Genomic DNA, 17,840 nt, shown 5'->3' on the forward strand with positions numbered 1-17,840 from the left:
TATCATATCAAACTAGCAGAATTTCCTTTGACTCTGAGAGTTACTGTAAGCAAACCTGTAAACATACACATTCAATCACTTCAATCCTGAAACACACAATTCACATTCACTGTCTCGTCTTATTGAGTTGCCCTGAGCAGACGCTGAGAGACCGGATGACTGAGCCACCCCGCGCCACGACATGATCAAGCCCCCAGGAGTCCCCACAGGACTCCGCACCACTGCGGAAGTGCCTGCGGTCATCAGACATGCCGCCAGCTGTGGGCACCACGAGTCAGAAACGGCACCCAAGAGGACAGGCTGGGAGAGAGGGGCAGACGGGGGGACATGCAGGCCTGTGGGCGAGCTGGGAGCCGCCCTGGAGCGCCCCAGACTCCGGGCTCTGCACCCCCTATCACTACCCGGACCCTGGGTACCTGCACTCACCCTGTCCCCACACCGACCCTGGTGCTTCGTGGTTATCAGGGGTGGGGACTCGGGAGACTCACACCAAGGGGCACCCAGTATTGATGCCATTCGCCCCCTCCCAGGGCAGCAGACTGTAAAAAGAAGCCTCCAAACATCCAGGGGTCTGAGACCAGCTATTCCTAATAGCTCTGCACGCACAGAAATTCAATTTTAGGGTTTTAAAATATTACAGATTTACGTAACCCTTCAGCGCTAGTTTTCATCTTCTTCTGTTCTGATTTCCCAAGCTTTACAGTAAAATTCAATTATTAAAAAATCTGTAGGACTTCCCAGGTATTCCAGTGGTTAAGAATTCCACCTGCCAATGCGGGGCACACGGGTTCGATCTCTGGTCCAGGAAGATCCCACGTGCCATGGAGCAACTAAGCCCGTGTGCTCCAAGTACTGCCTCATGAGCCACAGTAGTGGCGTTCACATGCCCTAGGACGGTGCTCCCCAACAAGAGAAACCGCTGCACCGGGAAGTCCACACACTGCAACAAAGAGCAGCTCCTGCGTACCACAGCTGGAGAGAGCCCGCGCACCGCCAGCGACACCCTGCTCGACCGAAAACAATTAATTACTTAAAAATCTGCAGTGGGAATTCCCCGCAGTCCAGCGGTTAGGACTTGGTGCTTTCACTGCAGGATTTCAAGTTAGATCCCTCGTCAGGAACTAAGATCCCACAAGCCACAAGGCATGGCCCCAAAAATGTCTGAGCTATTACTCGTGAAAAAGGATTCTTGTTTGTAACACAGCTCACATAGCTTACAAAATCACACCCGGTAACAGACTCAAGACCACATGGCCAGCTGCTGGGCAGTGAGCCACCCCCTGGGGCGGAGGGACGCCTCTGGGAGCCGGCCAGCTACACCCCTGAGGCTGGGAGCCGGGACCCGAGGACTACGCGTGGCAGCCCTCCTGAGACTGAGGCCCCGAGCAACCGACACCGGACGTTTGCTGGGACACGTTCGGTCACGTCAGAGAACACTGCCGGGCCCAGCCCCCTGAGACCTCGTGGGCTGCAGGCACAGCCGTCCAGCGCCTGCCAGGGACGCCATGGGAGAGCCTCAGACGCCGTCAGACAGCTGGGCCACCTGAGCACGCCCCTCCCGCCCGACGCCACCGGCCAGGACCACGTGCACACAGCCCGAGCCAAGGCCGGAAGTACAGCAGTGCATCGCAGAAGCTCAGGTCTGCAGTGAAATCTGCCAGTCTGCAGGTTTCTAAAACTTCTTTCACGCAACGTTACACCTTGCTTCCTGAGCCTGTTTTAAGCACTGTCAATGGCAACGCACTCAGGACGGCCTCACAGGGGCGCAGTGGTGGAGATGCTGCCAGGGCGCCCGCTCCTCACATGCGCGACCCGGGCTGAGCTGCGCCAAGGCACTGGCACACGCTGACTCTGGCCTGCGTTTGTTCCCTCTGGGCAGCTCCCAGGAGGCAGAAGCTCCCAGGAGGCAGGAACCCTCAGCTTTGACGAGCAGCGCACCCCTAGCCCTGCCTGCTGGCCATGCCCTCCTGAGCAGTGACGGGGCGAGGGCCTCGGGCAGGTCGCTGAGCCACGGGCCGTGGGAGGGCCACCAGAGGGCTCAAGCAGGCCTTGGGCTGCACCTGCCCTGCCAGGAGGCCGCGCCACGGCCAGTGGCGCGAGGGGGAGCAGGGCACAGTCCCACGGGGCCCCTCGTGGCGCCGCACGGCCTGCAACCGCCCCATGCTCGGGGCTGTCCCTGGTACCTCCAGGGCTCTGCGCTCCACCCCATGATGAGATCTGCCTGCTGGCTCTGTGTAGGGAAGGTGGGGGAGCCCGGCCTGTGTCAGGGCCAGGCGTCACACAGAGCCCTGCAGCCAGGCGCGGGCGCAAGAGAGGGGGCTGCGGGGCTGGGCACCGCCAGGCCCCTCACCCACCCTGACGGCGCCGCCTCCAGTGGCGGTGGGCGCACCAGCCCGGGGGCGTGGGGCCCGGAGCAGCAGGGCCCCCTTTGGGTTCCGACAGGGTCCGGGGAGGGCTCAGGCTCTGCAGTTTAAGCAGGAAGATCAGGCGGTTGGCAGACAAACCGTTCCTACAAGAAAGCCACACTTTGAGTTTCAGATACTGAACAAAATACTGAGAAGAGAATGAACTCCCGCCCTGAGAGAAGGCCTGTGTGCCAGAGGCCTCGAGGCCCACAGGTCCAGGAGGCGGGGCACGTGAGGGAGACGTGGGGCACGCCTGTCACAGCACCTCTGCTCGGGGGCCCCTTGCGTGTAGAATGACACACGTGTGCAGCGGCCAGGACAGGAGAGCGCCACGGCAGGCAAAAAAGACGTACGCCGGCACCTATGGGCAAAGAGCTACAGCAAACAGATCGGGTGTGCGGAAACGCCCAGCTCCCGGAGTTCTATCCGAAAGGCTACCAGCCAGGAAACGAGACACACAGAGCTGTGTCCCAGCCACAAAGCCACTCTGCACGCAGAGGTGACGGGTCAGAGCCTCAGGCGGCCCTGCCCGAGGGAGGCCATCTGGGCTCCACGCAGCAGGGAGGGCACGGAGCAGGACGCAGGCCAGACCCTCCAAAGGACCGCGGGCCACCACCCCTCAGGTGGGAGCAGGGAGCCCTGACCTGTCCGGCTGACGGGGAGATGCCCTCCACTGCACGGAGAAGGCCGAGGCCTCAGGGGCCCGCTGTGACCCGCGCCACGGCAGCCACTCACCATGCGGACGCGCTTCAGCCGCTCCTCCAGCTCCTCCTCGGCCTCCCGCGTCCGCTGCACAGCCTCCAGGCGGTGGATGAGCTCTGCCGCGAACTTCTGGGGCTCCACGCGGACTTCCTTTGGCATTCGGTACGTGCGCTGTGAGGAAACGCCACAGTGGGCCCTGCTGCACCGCGGTGAGCAGGGCACGGTCTGCACTCTCCTCCCTGCCCCGGGCTGACCGCCTGGGGACAAGTGGACACAGCCACCTCCTGCCTCCCACGACCACGGGTGAAGACCCTGAGGAGGCCGGGGGCTATGCCTCCTTGGGGACGGCCACCCTAGTGCCCACAGCCCAAGGCACCCGCCCGAGGCTGCCAGCCAGCCCTGGAGAAGGGCTTCTTGTGACTGACCAGCCAGCTGTGCAGAGGTGTCCAGCTGTGCAGACCCCTGAGGTCGGGGCTGAGCCTGGGCGCCAGAAGGGTAGGTGCTCTGCAGTGCCCACCCTACACCCAAGGGGCAGCAGCACCCGACACGGGAGGGGCCCAGGCCCTGCACCCAGGACAAGCGACACAGAAGCCAGGTACAAGGAGGAGCCAGAGAGGGACGGGGGAGCCACGTTCAGAGGATGTAATTCCACGCACGCCTCACAGCAGCAGCCGCACAGCTTTGGGGGCGGGTACGAGCTGTAAACTGAAATCACTTCAAATCCAAAACACTTGCAAGCAGAGCAAGAAACCCTGTGCGCAGTTACCCAGAGCCTCCAAAGGACTGCGGGCCACCGCCCCTCAGGTGGGAGCAGGGAGCACACAGGAGGACGCTTACGGGAATGTGAGGTAGAGGCACCCGCCCGTTGGCCTGGACGCTCTCCTGCATCTCACGGCGGTGCTGCCTGCGGGTCCTGTAGGGCGGGACTCCATCCCTGTCAGAGAGACACTCGCGTGAACACACACACAGCTCAGCCACGGCCGCCGGGAGCTGGCCCGAGGGGCCTGTCTCCTGAGCTGCACTGGCTGAAGGCGACTTCACGTTCTTAAAAAGAACGGGTCGGGTTCCCGAATCCTGCTTTCTTCCACGATAAGACAGTAAAGCAGCATAATCTGTCAAATGCTCAAATTTGTTTTCTTGACATGAATTTTAGTTACAACCCTTCTGAAGCCTGATGTAACCATAAGTCAAATCACATACTGCCTTTAAAGTGACTAAGCACTTATTTGAGAAGCATCTCACTTGCTCGCCTCCTGCTCTCTGGTACCCGTCTCCCAAAGACCTGAGGGGTGGCCCCCCGCTAGGCCCCAGCCTCCCAGGTCTCCTGTGGGGGGCACCCACGGTGCCGGCGCTCCCTGGCCCCTCACCTGCTTCCCACGCACGGCCCGTGCTGAAGGCTGCTCGGCCAGCAGAGGCGCCCCAGGCACACGGTGCTCGGTGTGTCCCAGCCTGGCCCAGGCGCACTCAGCCCAGTGCGAGAGAAGGGTGGCCCTGGTTCAGAGCAGGGCACAGAGGTGGGGGTGCTGGGTCCCCCAGGCCTTCAGGACCCCAGGTGTGGCCACAGTGCAGCGGGCACAGCTGTCCAGAGGGCCGGGCCTCAGGGAACAAGAGCCACAGCGCACCTGCACGCCCTCGGTACCCCAAGCCCCACGCATGAGGCTCGCGTGCTCTGACCGTGCACCTCAAGTCCACGCCTGGGAGGCTAGGCGCTGTCCATGGAGTCTGTGCCCAAGAGCAGTGGACTGAGAAGCCCTTCGGTAAGTGGAGGCGATGCTGAGTTGCCAACAGAAATAATTCAGATGAAACACACGATCCTATTTTTTGCCTCATATATTCAGTATATTTAAATATCTGCCACAATTTTACATTCCAAGTTCTTAGCTATTCCTATATTTCTGAGTCTCAGTGTAAGCCAAGATGAACAGAGTATTGGGGAAATTCTTTTTGTTTAGATCTTCCCTTTAGCAAACATATGTCCTTCCCTTAGAGAGAATTAAGAGATTAATTGACACTGTAGTAACTGAGTTTTGGGGAAGAGAACAGAACGCATGCTGTCAGTGGCTCCTGGGGGCTCTGAGGGGTGCAGCTCGTTGGAACCCTTTAACACGACACTTTATATTCATGGCAAGTCGTGCTGAAACCCTAGTAATATCAAGTAAGTTGTTAAAAACACCAACATTTTCTATGAAAGAGTCAAAACAAAGGAGAAGGTAATGATGAATGCAGACTGCCCCATCGAGGCTCAGCCTGGTGGGACGACGCCCCCATCTCGCGGCCCCCAACAGGAGAAGGGGCTCCCGATGCGCCAGACACGGGGCTGTCGACCAGAGCTAGACCCGGGCAGGCGGTACGAGGCGCCAGCAGACAGGACAGCCCACAAGGCAGGGCCACAGCACGGAAGGAGCTGGCCACCTGCAAGGATGGGCGAGCCGGCCTTTTCCTCCTTCCTTAAGCCTGCCTGACCTCCAGACACCACGCAGGGCGGGGACACAGTCCCCATGACCCGCTGACAGGGTCAGGGCCGCAACCCATGCGCCATTGCGGGGGTAGATGCCCACCCACCTGCTGGCTCCAAGCCAGAACCTCCCTGTCGGGGCAGAGAGACAGCAAATGGTGTGTGACTGAACGCAGGCAAGCCTGATGCACGTAGGCAGTGGAGTTGGGCCCCAGCAGGCAGACAAGCCATGCCCTGGTGTGACATGGGCAGGTGTGACACCATCACATCCTGACCTGCACCAAGGTCCCCAAAGTCATTGGCGAACCAGAGAAAGGTGTCAGAAGCGAGCGCTTTCCCCAGGGGAGGCATCCCTGGACAGGGGTTCATGCCACCTTCTAGGGCCCCAGCCGGCCGGCACAGAGCCACACCGAGGGGACGACAAGCCCTGCCAATCGGGTGAGACGGCTTCCAGATCACAGGGGGGCAAGCACAGAGCAGATGCCTTGGGGTGGCCCGCTCTGGACGTACTGCACACACCGGCACCGAGACCAGGGCTGGGCACCACCAGGCGGCTCGGCGTCTCGCCTGGAGGGAAGCCACCGAGGCTGTGGTCTGCAGGAGGGCCTCCAGGAGCAGCCCGCGGCGCGGGGCGGGGCGGCGGGCACTTACACGCTGCTGTCGGTGAGGGACAGGCTGTCAGCGTCACTGGACAGGCTCTGCTGCTCGCTGTCATTGGCGCTGGTGGCAGGGGCGAGAGCGTAGCCGGAGTTGACGTAGTAGGGGTTGACGGGCTCCCGCCACGGTCCACACCTGCCAATAAGGAGGTATGTTAGCAGCCGCCAGGCCACGTCCCCGCGCACTGATCCTCTTCAGAATCACCGGTGACCCCAGCACGTGGACTACAGACCCAAAGCATTCAGAAGAGACAGGGTAGAAAAGGCCGTGGGTCTGCCCTGCCCCCACCCCCATGCTTCCGGGGAGACGGGCACCCCACGCCTCCCCTGTGCAGTTGGGCAGCTGTGCCCGTGAGCACACGCGTGCTCTCTGCCAGTAACTAGAAATAGGGCACCAGCTCCGCGCCCCTGCCCCTGCAGCCGCAGACTCACTGACCCACAGAGCGCACCCGCCCTGCCCCGGCCCCGTGCCACAGCCGTCCACGAGGGCCCCAGCCAGGCGTCCGGGGCACAAGCCTGAACACTGGCACAGCGCGGGCGAGCACGAGGGCCGTGGGTGTGCGAGCGGCCGCCATGCTGCTCCCCAGGGCAGCAGGGCCCATCCTGCACCCCCGGGCGGGACGCGCCACCGTGGGGCGCCAAACTAGCCAGAAACCGACACTAACAGCTTGCATTTCCCTGGTAGATGGTCAGCAGGGCAGCACGGAGATGGCCTTAGATTAATTCTTTCCTCTTTAAATGACCTGTTCATACCTTCTGTCTATTTTCTGTTGGGCAGTTTACGAGTTTCTTAGTGATTTACAGATGTCTTTAAATATTCTTGAACTTCCCTTGCAGCTCAGCTGGTAAAACATCTGCCTGCAACGCGGGAGACCTGCATTCGATCCCTGGGTTGGGAAGATCCCCAGGAGAAGAGAAAGGCTGCCCACTCCAGTATTCAGGCCTGGAGAATTCCATGGACAGTCCGTGGGGTTGCAAAGAGTCGGACACAACTGAGCGACTTTCACTTAAATATTCTTACTATTAACCTCTGGTTACATACGTGAAAATAGTTCCTCCCTAAATGTCACTTCTTAACTTTATGTCGATTTTGGTATTAGAAAACTTTACTTCTGTGAAATCAGACTTACCAATCTTTCTCCTTACAGGTTTTTTTTTTTGTATCTTACATAGGCCAACTTTCCTCATTTGACAATCATAAACATATCCCTCAGTTCTTCTCCAAGTACTTCACTGCTTTCTAAGATCGCTACCTGAAATTCGTGCATGTAAAACCCACCTACTCCTCTGCATCGGAATGGAGAGCCAGCCACGGGCACTGAGCACGTCACCGCCGCGCCCTGAATCCCTGCACACCTGGCCCCACACGCGCCCCTTCTGGAGTCTCTGTTCTGCTCAGCCTGCGAAGGCCCCGCCAGTCCCTCAGAGCTACGGCTCCCGGCACCACCTGCTCTCCCCTGAGCCGCCTGGAAGCAGCGGTGGTCAGTCCCCAAAGGTCACGCGAAGGGGGCACATGAGGAGGAGGCCTCTGAGGGCTCTGACCGCAGCCTCATCCTGGTCGGGGCGCTCGTGAATGGCAGCCGCACTGGCTCCGCGGACCCGTGCGCTCGATGCAGAGCAGGGAACAGAGCACTTCTGCATCCACGGGGCCCTGGGGGACACCTCGGTGTGAGCCGTGCACGCAGGACGCGTGAGCTGGGCTGGGCCAGGCAGGATCGCTGGAGAGACCCCAGTGAGCAGCCCACCTCCCGGGCGCCACGCACAGAAGCAGAGCAGCCACGGCGCCTCCAGGACGGTGGCGGCGCACACAGCCGCCCCTTCAGGCCAAGACCCGGGCTCGCCACCCCACATCACGGCCCTCCCGAGCCCCCACAGCGGCCGGGTCCCACCGAATGAGGGCGGGCGCAGGGCCCAGAGGCTCTGGGGAAGGGGCAGGGGCCATCCTGGGCCCACGCGCGCGCTGACGTGGAGCCCACATCTGCAGCCCCACGCTCTCCCTAAATGGCACTGCTATTCCTCTGGCTGTTTAAACACAAACCATCAACACAACCACCAACACAGCTACCGCGCTGGAGTTCAGGCCACGGACAGCTGAGGCGCCCCTCCATGTCCCGCTACCTCAGGGCCAGCCGCCGCACGCCCCGGGCCCTCACCCTTCCCAAGAGGGCAGGACCGAGCCCGTGACCCCAACGCCTGCATGGGCCGCCTGTGCCCTCCCCCGATGGGGCCCAGGAAACCCAGCTTTGAGGTGACAAGCAGGGGAAACAGGTTCTTTCCCCAGCCGCCAGTGCTGAGCAAACCCCAGCACAGACACAGCTCCACGTCCAGACACACCGGGAAGAAAGTGCGTGGGGAGAAAGAGGAGGAGGGCCCGGCAGCGAGGCCAGCCCTCGGGACAGGCGCCGCAGAGTGCCGCGACACAGGAAGCTCTGCGAAACGTCACTCGGGGACCGCCGGCTGCTCCCCACAGGACGGCCGGAACCGGAACTCGGACGTGGGATCTAGGGAGACCTCACGACAGAACCCCCAGGACCGCCAGGCCTCTGGGGCTGCTGAGTGCAGGACTCCGCCCTCCACGCTTTCACTCGAAAACTTCCTCGTCCTTTCCCTTCTGCCTCCTTCCTGAGCAGCGGCCTCCCCACGATCTGGTCTGACCGTTCTTCCTTTGAATCACTTCTCCGGTCCCGCTGCGCTCAGTGTGACGACAGAGTGGACCCGCCGGCTCACTGCTCGCTGCCGGTCACGGCTGTTCTAGTTTCCTGTGTCCCTCCTTGCCTTCTTTTGGAATACTTTCTATTTTCTGTCTCCTGCCTCTAATAGAGTAGCTCTTTCACTGTTCTTTCAATGGTTCCTTCAGGGATTACCAACAGGTACCCTTGATGCATCAAGGTCCAATTACCTGCATTCTACCTGTTCCCAGGCAACACACGGTCAGAGTCAGGTCCACTCGGGAGTCCCCTGGCAGTCCAGCAGGTAAGACTCTGCACTTCCCCTGCAGGGGGTGCACGCTCGACCCCAGGTTGAGGAACTAAGAGCCCACGTGCCACATGGAACAGCAGAAAAGAAGAACACAAACAGAACTAACTCCACCCGCCTCCCACATACTCACGTGCTGTTGGCATCCCGGGTTTTGGGTCCACATGGTGTCTTAACCCCAGGAGACATCACCAGTCTTGCTTTATCCTTCAACGGCGGCCTGGAGTCACCACACCCTCCCCTGCCCCTCCTGCCCTGAGAGCATTCTCTCTACCTTAAGAACACCCTCCAGTATGTCCATGAGAACAAGCGCTGCAGCTGACACTTCCTCAGTGTTTGCTCGTCTGAAACTTGTCTTCATCTCCCCTTTATTCCTGAAGGGTAATTTCAGTGGGTTGAAATTCACTTTCACTGCTTGGTAATCCTTCCAGTTTCTGCGGAACTTTGTAAGCTTTTGATGGGGAGGGAAACGGCACAGACTCAGGGGGACACTGACCGGTAGTCTCTAAAACTTAAAACAGAGTTGCCGTAGGATCCAGCCATTTCCCTCCTTGGTAAAAGCCAAAGGACTCAAGAGCAGGGTCTCGGGAGAGCAGGGGCGACAGACAGACAGAGAGCGGCAGGAGGCAGAACGCAGACCCCTCCCCTGGGCAGGAGCGGCCTTGAGAGCCATTTCGATGTCCTGAGACCCAAGCCACAGCCGCATAACAACTGTCCTGTCTTCAGATGCCCACAGCCTGTCCCGCTGGGACACTCTCAAGGTCCCAGATGGCCTCCTGTGAGATCCCGGCAGGCGCTTCCAGGAGCGGCACAGAGGCGATGCCACCACGCTTCCAAGAATGTCCTGCAGGCTGGTCCCAATGCCGGCGGCAAACCCAGGGCCTGCCAAGTTTCTACTCTAACTTCACTGTTTTCCTTTGTAATTAAGAGATGATCTCGTGGGAGCCCCCTGGTGGTCCAATGATTAAGAATCCGCCTACCAATGCAGGGCACACAGGTTCAATCCCTGGTCTGGGACTGAACATGCCGTGGGGCAACTAAGACTGTGCACGGCAACTACTGAAGCCCTCACGCTCTGCAACGAGACGCCGCCGCGATTAGGAGACCAAGCCCGACAACTGGAGTAGCGGCCACTGACTGCAAAGAAAAAGCCCAACAGCCAAGACCCAGTTCAGCCAAAAGCGAAAAGTTATTTTCAAAAAAGAGGTGATGTGTGGCAGAGATGCTTTAGGGCGACGCACACATTCTATTCACACCCGTCGTCTGATCTGCGTGTACTGGGAGGCCGCTCCCTCGCAGCAGGACATCTGCCTGCGGTGCCATCCTCTCACCCCTGAGCCCAGCCCCACCCCGCCCTGACGGGTCTTCACCAGACAGGCGGCTGGAGCCTGTGACCTGCGCCGTGAGGCAGCCTCCCGGTCCCACACGCCTTTATGTTATGACCCTTTACTTTTTTTTATTACCCAACTGGCACACCGCACCCAGCACCGTGAATGAACGCTGAGCTGCAGAGCACACCAAAGGGCGTCAGAGTCAAAACCGAACAGTAACAACAGAAGGCTCTCTGTTCTGTGGAAAAGGCACGCACAGACTGGACGTGGTGGCCACGGGGGCCACACGCCGGCCCCCCACAAGGTAGGCCGTGGAGAACCCCGGCCCCAGAGGGGCCCCCAGGGCCCCATCTGCCCTCACCACTGCTTACCAGCACTTGACGGTGGGCACGTTACCCCTGCAAAGTGGATCGGCGATGGCCACCTCTTTGAAAGGGGTCCAAGTACCCTTCACAAGCACACAAGGGGATGCCAAGCGCCAGACGATGCAGAAACCGCTAGACTTAGACAGGCCAGCACGTCCGGCGCGGCGTCCCACACATGGAGCAGGATGAGGCTGGGGGCTAAGGGCTGCAGGACGCGGATTCCCCCTGACTTCCTGTAAGATGCTGAACACAGCAGGTTTAAGGCTCTAAGGTCAGAACTCCATGCTCAAGGGAGACCATGCACTCCTGGCTTGAAGATTCACGGGTCAGCGGGGGGGACTCCCTCTTTGCCACAATTCTTGTGTGCAGCTGTGAACACCAGTAACTCTTTACGATAAACTAGCAACTCTTTACAACACCTGCTAAAGATTCGCACTGTGAGTGACATGAGTCAGGCCCATCTGTGCAGGGCGGAGAGACCACACAGATGCCAAGAAGAGTCGACAGGGCTAGATTCGAGATCCAGCTAGATCATTTCTCACTTCTCTGTATTTCTCAATTTTCCTGCACCAAATATATTTCTCATATAACTTCTGCACTGTGTCCCTGGGTGCTTACTGCTGCAGAGTTGAAATCTATAGAACAATATACGGGAAGAGCACGCTGAGAACCTGAAGCACCACAAATGGAACTCGCCGGCAAGAGCTCACGCGAGGGGTGAGCCAGAGTCCTGTTCATCTCTGCTCCGCGCAAACACTGCACATTTACATCAGCTTTCCTCTGCACAGCAGGCTTCTCAGACATCAGCAGAAATCCTTCAGGGCCTGGACCCACACAAATGCTTCACATCAGATCTTTAGGTTACATGGATCTGATGAAGAGGAACTCCATGTGGTAGTCTTTAAGAAGTATAACAAAAAATGTTTCACAGAATCTGCCACTGTGATTTTTTTTTTTGTATTCATTTTTAAAAATTTTTAGTTGGAGAATTGCTTTACAATGTTCTGTTGGTTTCTGCCATACAACAACGCGAATCAGTCACACTCCCCACCCCCCTCCCCTCTAGGTCATCAGAACGCACCAGGCTGAGCTCTCTGTAATTAGACAGCAGCTCCCCACTAGCTGTCTGCTTTCCACATGGTCATGTATGTGTTTGCCACCATGATTTTTAATGAATCACTCTCACTCCAATGACGGGGTCAGCATGCATCTGGTACTAACCTCCCCTGGAGACTTCAGCCCCTCACTCCAGCTTCTGACGGCTCAAACAGAAGCTCCCAGGAACTGGCTGGTCACTCTTCACAAACGCAAACCACCACCATCAACATGCAGGAGCGACACCTCCCAACAAACTGCAGGCTATTCAGAGTAACAGACAGAGACGCTATCTGTCGACCCCTGAGGTCTCGCAAACCCGGCTAGAGACTCCAGACCTGGGCTCTCGAGGAGCTCAAAATCACAGATCACGTGGCCGGTCCAAACCTCTTTGCCACAGGCCTGAATCCGTCCCAGTTCACAACCCGAAGCAGACGGGAGGCTGAGGGCTGCCGTTCTGAGATCGCACAGTACTCTGATGAGGAGACTCGTTCTCGGGACTGAAGCTACAAGACCAAATCAGCAACTCTGAAAACACGGCTTTTCAAAAATTAAGAACGTGCACTTATGAATCTAGCCAAAATCAAAACTCTGTTCATAAAACAGTACGATTTGTTCCCTTGAAGTAATTCAGAAACCAGAAATTCCAAGCCTTGGGTCACCCTCTTCACTTCCTAACATCACCAGGTAACTCTCGTTTGCTGCTGTTTAGTCACTAAGTCCTGTCTGACCTTTGCAACCCCATGGACTAGAGCCCACCAGGATCCACGGGATTTCCAGGCGAGAATACTGGAGTGGGTTGCCATTTCCTTCTCCAGGGGATCTTCCCGACCCAGGGATCAAACCCACGTCTCCCGCGCTGCTTTACTGCTGAGCCACCAGGGAAGCCCCAGGTAACACTCAACCTTCTCTAAGCTAACCGCGCCTCTGGCAGCCCCTAGGCCCGAAGGACACTCTTGTCTGCCTCCCCTGACTCAGCACATGAAGTCTGCCCAGAAAGTGAAACCCTGAGGGAGAACTCAGACTCTTCAGGTACTTTGCTTTTATAAGTTATTTGATTCTCCCACTGATGAAGTTTTCTTTCACAACATTTCAAACGGATTTTCTTTTAAAAAGGACTTTCACTGTATCCAAATGAACCTGCCCTGACCACCTTACAAGAAAGCCCTACCAGGTAAGACACAGCCCCTGCTTCCATTGCCCACAGGATGGACTCTGGACTGCTCTTACTTGCCAGACTCTTTGTTCACCATGAAAATGTGTCATCTTTAACCCCAACAAACTGCACACGGCACCACAAAACTTTACATTCCAAAGCAATCAGAATTTCACAGCACCAACGTGCAAGCCTGCCATTTCGTCGATGCCAGCATGTCCAACAGTGTCCTGTTACTGGCCTACCCTGGCTCAGACAGTCCCTCGGAGCACCGCGCCAGGCCTCATCCGGCCCCTTCAACTCTGCCGTCTCCGTGCCTGTGGCCCTAGGGGCTGCCTGGAAGGTGGGGCATGGCCACGCCGCTGGGAAGCCAAGACCAGGAGAGTGGGAACCCCCGTGGGGTGGGAGGGCCCAGCAAAGGGGCACCTGGGGGCCTGTTCTCGGCCCCCAGGAACAGTGTCGGTGGCATAGCTCAGACACAGGCCTGCGCAGGGCGGACGCGGAGGCCAGCAGCTCACACTGAGGGAGGTGAGCCGACACGTGGCTGAACCCGTCTGCCACGCACACCGAGTGACACGAGGTCCACCAGGGACCCGACTGTGCTTCTCATTTAGGTCACAGGGAACCCGGGCACTCATCCACCCGGCTGCCTGTCACACGGGAGACGCAGCAACAATACCTAGAGGGGTGAAGCAGCGAAGCCCCAAACTCGAAGAAAGCACTGGAAATGCTTAGTTAGTAAAGCCATCTTTATACCTGGAAACAAACATGTATTCAATGGGTCTGGAGTTTATACTCAACATAAACCATATTCTGTGTGACGGACCTCATTTTTTAGGTCACATACATTTCTCTAAAGAAAATTCCTACTTTACAACGTATTTAACGTTGAAAATAGAACAATGTGCTTGTATTAATTTCTATATTCATAAAGATGCTTTGGAAGGGCACACAATTATTCAGATTATTTACCTCTGAACAATATTGAGAGGCAAATGGGGTGGGTGTGTGGACACAGAAGGACATTTGAGTTCTATGATCCACAGGGCACTCATCTGCCCGGAGGCAGCTAAAGGCACATCTGGAGAAACAGGGACGCCGAACAGGACTCATCTCTTCACAGACTTTTCTTTTTCTTTTGGCTGCACTGCATGGCATGTGGATTTTAGTCCCCTGACCCGGGATCAAACTACCACTTGCAAGACCAATGAGAAAAACAGACAGAAAGGTTTTCATATGTTTTAAGGCACAGAGGGGCTTCCCTGGCAGCTCACTGATGAAGAATCCACCTGCAATGAGGAAACTTGGGTTCAACCTCTGGGTCACGAAGATCCCCTGGAGAACGGAATGATCCTATTTCCCTGGGAAATCCCATGGACAGAGGAGCCTGGCGGGCTATAGTCCACGGGGTTACAAAAGAGTTGGACTTAGTGACTAAACAACAAGGCACAAGAGAGCCGCCAGGGAAATGAGGTCTTAAGGGGCTAAAACATGAGAGAGAAAAGAAAAACAGATGGACAAGTCAGACACAGGGTCCCGCTTTTCTCCTTGAAGTCCTCAAGCAGGGACCTCCAGGCTGAGAATGTGGTAACTTCCAGAATTCCTAAACGGGTGTTTCAAATGCACCAAAGGCCTTCAGCTGGGATCCCAGTGGCTATCCTAGAGGGATGACTGGTTCCGGCTGGTGTAAAGTGACAAGTCCCCACATTAAAGGCCAGGTAAGCCCTCACTGGAGAAAAATGTGATTGGGGTCCTCAAGTGAGTTCTTAATCTGTGTCACATACAGAATGCGTGTCCAGTGCTCAATGAAAACTGGCCAGCACACGAGGAGGCAGGGCCAGCCAACCCACGGACATGAGAAAAACAGACAATAGGATAAGAAGCGCAAAATGCCCCAATTTAAAAATTACAGGACATTAAGATGCATGTGATGAACATGTTCCTTAAAAGACAAGCTTCTGAGAGAGTTTGAGCAGAGAACTGAATATTAAAAAAACACAAAGAAGAATCAAATGAACACTGAACTTGAAAAATGTAACAACTGAAGTCAAGAACTCCACAGACAGACGTAACAGACTGCACGCAACTGGAGAGAAATGAGCCGACGGCAGACAGGTCTGGGAAACACGCATATGAAGCACCACGGGGGAAAAGAGACAAAACCTCCTGAAACTGTTTACAAAAGAGAAAAGGTCTGGACTTCCCCGGCGGCCCAGGGGTTAAGAATCCGCCTGCCAAGGCAGGGGATGCGGACTTAATCCCGGTCTGGGACGATCCCAGAGGCCAAGGGCAGCCACGCCCGAACCACAGCCAGAGCAGCCGCTGCAGTGAGAGCCGGTGCTGCGGGCAGAGCAGCCCCGCCTGCTGCGCTCAGAGCAAGCCCGCGGAACACCAGACGCAGCACAGGTCTCGGAACCAGTGCAAGTTGGTCTCTTCAGTCGTGTCCGACTCTTTGCAACCCCAGGGACAGAAGCCCACCAGGCTCCACTGCCCATGGGATTCTCCAGGCGAGAGTACTGGAGTGGGTTGCCATTTCCTTCTCCCAGGGATCTTGCTGACCCAGGGATTGAACCCGGGTCTCCCGTACTACAGGCAGATTCTTTATCATTTGAGCCACCAGTGAAGCCCAAATAAGTAAAATGGTCCAAAAAGTATAAAATAAATAAATAGAAATATAAGTGGGGCTCTGATCCCATAGATCACTGCCCTCGGCAGAAGAGACCAGCGAGGTGTCTGTCTCCACCGGGACCCAGTGAGAAAAGGCCCATGCGCAGACCGCGAGAGGAATGGAACAGAGGCTGCTCTGCTGCTGGCGCCTCGGCCTGGGGCCCCCAGCCTCCAGAACCGTGAGAAGAGTCTGTCGCCCGAGTCCCTAAGTCTACCGTAGTTTGTCATGGTGACCTGAGCTGACTCACACTAGGGTAAGAAGCTGGACGTGGCCACCCTGGAAAGGCCAGGGGTCACGAGACTGCCAAACTTAGTTTTCAGCCTTTTAGCATTATTTGAATTTTTCCTTCTCTCTTTTTTAATGAAAATTAATTAAAATAGTGGTATAATAGTGCAAACATTAAGACCTAAGATCACACTTAAAGGAAACATTTATATGATCCTTTTATGTATGTATTTATTTTATCTCATTGCTTTATTTTTTAATATTAACCTATTAACTTTATTTTTGTCTCATTGCTTTAAATTGTTTTTAGCCACAAAGTTTGCTTCATTTCAATCTCCAAATAATATTAAAAACAATACATGGTTTTTGTTTGCTTATCAAATGCAATCATGGATTAAACATTGTTGAAAAACTGAATATAAGCTCATGTATAAGCTACTATTTGATAGTATAATTAAAACAATGGGCTACAATAGATAGTTATGCTGCTGCTGCTGCTAAGTCGCTTCAGCCGTGTCCGACTCTGTGCAGCCCCACAGACGGCAGCCCACCAGGCTCCCCCGTCCCTGGGTTCTCCAGGCAAGAACCATGGAGGGGGTGCCAGTTCCTTCTCCACATATGATCCTTTTAAAAGACAAAGATATGCTTTTGAAAACCGCGTATCATCCAGACCTTATAATACATTTTTGTATATATTTTAATATTTTCTAGTTACAAAAATGTATGCTTTATAGGGATTTGGAAAATGTAGAAAAACCAAATGAAGAAAACAGAAAGCCTATATTCTCCAGCCATACAAAAAAAAAATCCCTGTACAACCAGCCCTGTGTCAGATCAGATCAGACACCAAGTAAGCTATATTCTGACTGCGGGCTATCACTCGCAGTGCCGCAAGCAACGTGCTTTCTGGTCATTTCTAAATATCTCCTTAAGAGAAGACTGAAAATGAGCCAGTGATTCAGAGAGGATCAATTCCAGACGAAAGCATGTTAACGACTCCAAGGAAGGGCGTTGGTCCAGTGACGGTCAGGTCTCCCAGCTCTCACTGCCGAGGGTCCAGGTTCAATCCCTGGTGGGGGAACTAAGACCTCATAAGCCAGTGGGAGCCTCCTGGTCCTGGGGGGCTGAGGAGGGTAACCACCGGGCCATGCCAAGCAAGGCTTGTCGTCCCTATCCACAAAAACTGGTGGAGTTTGGTCCAAACAAAAGAGTTGAGTCCAGCTGCTCCCAAGGTTTTCACTGGTTCTGAGGAGGCCGTAATCCACCCGGGGAGGGATGAGGAAGGGACAGGCTGCAGCCCCTCACAGACAGACACAAAGCCCTCTGCACGGTCCTGGAGACTGCGTTTGTTTTCACAAAGTCGAAGGCACACCTGAGTTCCGGGAAGGAACTGAAGAGATTGACTGAGTCATTTTCTCAATCACACACTTTTTGGAATCAGTGGGCTCTGGGCGTAGCCTGAGTGGTTCACAAATGTGCATCTGTACTGATGTGACACGGGAAAAACAAAGCAACGCTGATTTTCTCACACACACACACACACACACACACACGCACACGTACTCAGCCTCAAGGTGGACTGAAGACAGAATTATTAGGCCATCTGCCTCTTCCCTCACTGAACAAACTCCACCATTTCTAAGGATGCCAGGTAAACTGGTGCAAATGAAGCCAGGATGTTAGAGGAGACTAACAGACAGTGCGTATGAATCAGATTCAAGTCCCCGCGACGCTAACTGGCACGCAAGCCTGAGAACCGGCTGATCCCTGGGCGGGGGGCACACGGAGACGCACAGGCCCGGCCAC

General features: G+C 56.0%; 1 protein-coding gene across 4 annotated transcripts in view; it reads right to left on the reverse strand.

The window, feature by feature from the left end:
• The window catches only part of AXIN1 (axin 1), a 39,180-nt gene that overhangs the window by 9,243 nt on the left and 12,097 nt on the right, over positions 1 to 17,840 (reverse strand). For all 4 annotated transcript variants that reach the window (XM_069569454.1, XM_069569456.1, XM_069569453.1 and 1 more), the window contains exons 3-5: positions 6,214 to 6,354; positions 3,945 to 4,041; positions 3,141 to 3,278 (exon numbers count right to left, since the gene is read on the reverse strand). In XM_069569454.1, the coding sequence (XP_069425555.1) occupies positions 3,141 to 3,278; positions 3,945 to 4,041; positions 6,214 to 6,354 (376 nt within the window). The remainder of the gene's footprint in view (positions 1 to 3,140; positions 3,279 to 3,944; positions 4,042 to 6,213; positions 6,355 to 17,840) is intronic.

This window comes from Ovis canadensis, chromosome 24 (assembly GCF_042477335.2).
Source record: "Ovis canadensis isolate MfBH-ARS-UI-01 breed Bighorn chromosome 24, ARS-UI_OviCan_v2, whole genome shotgun sequence".
Classification (NCBI taxonomy): domain Eukaryota; kingdom Metazoa; phylum Chordata; class Mammalia; order Artiodactyla; family Bovidae; genus Ovis; species Ovis canadensis.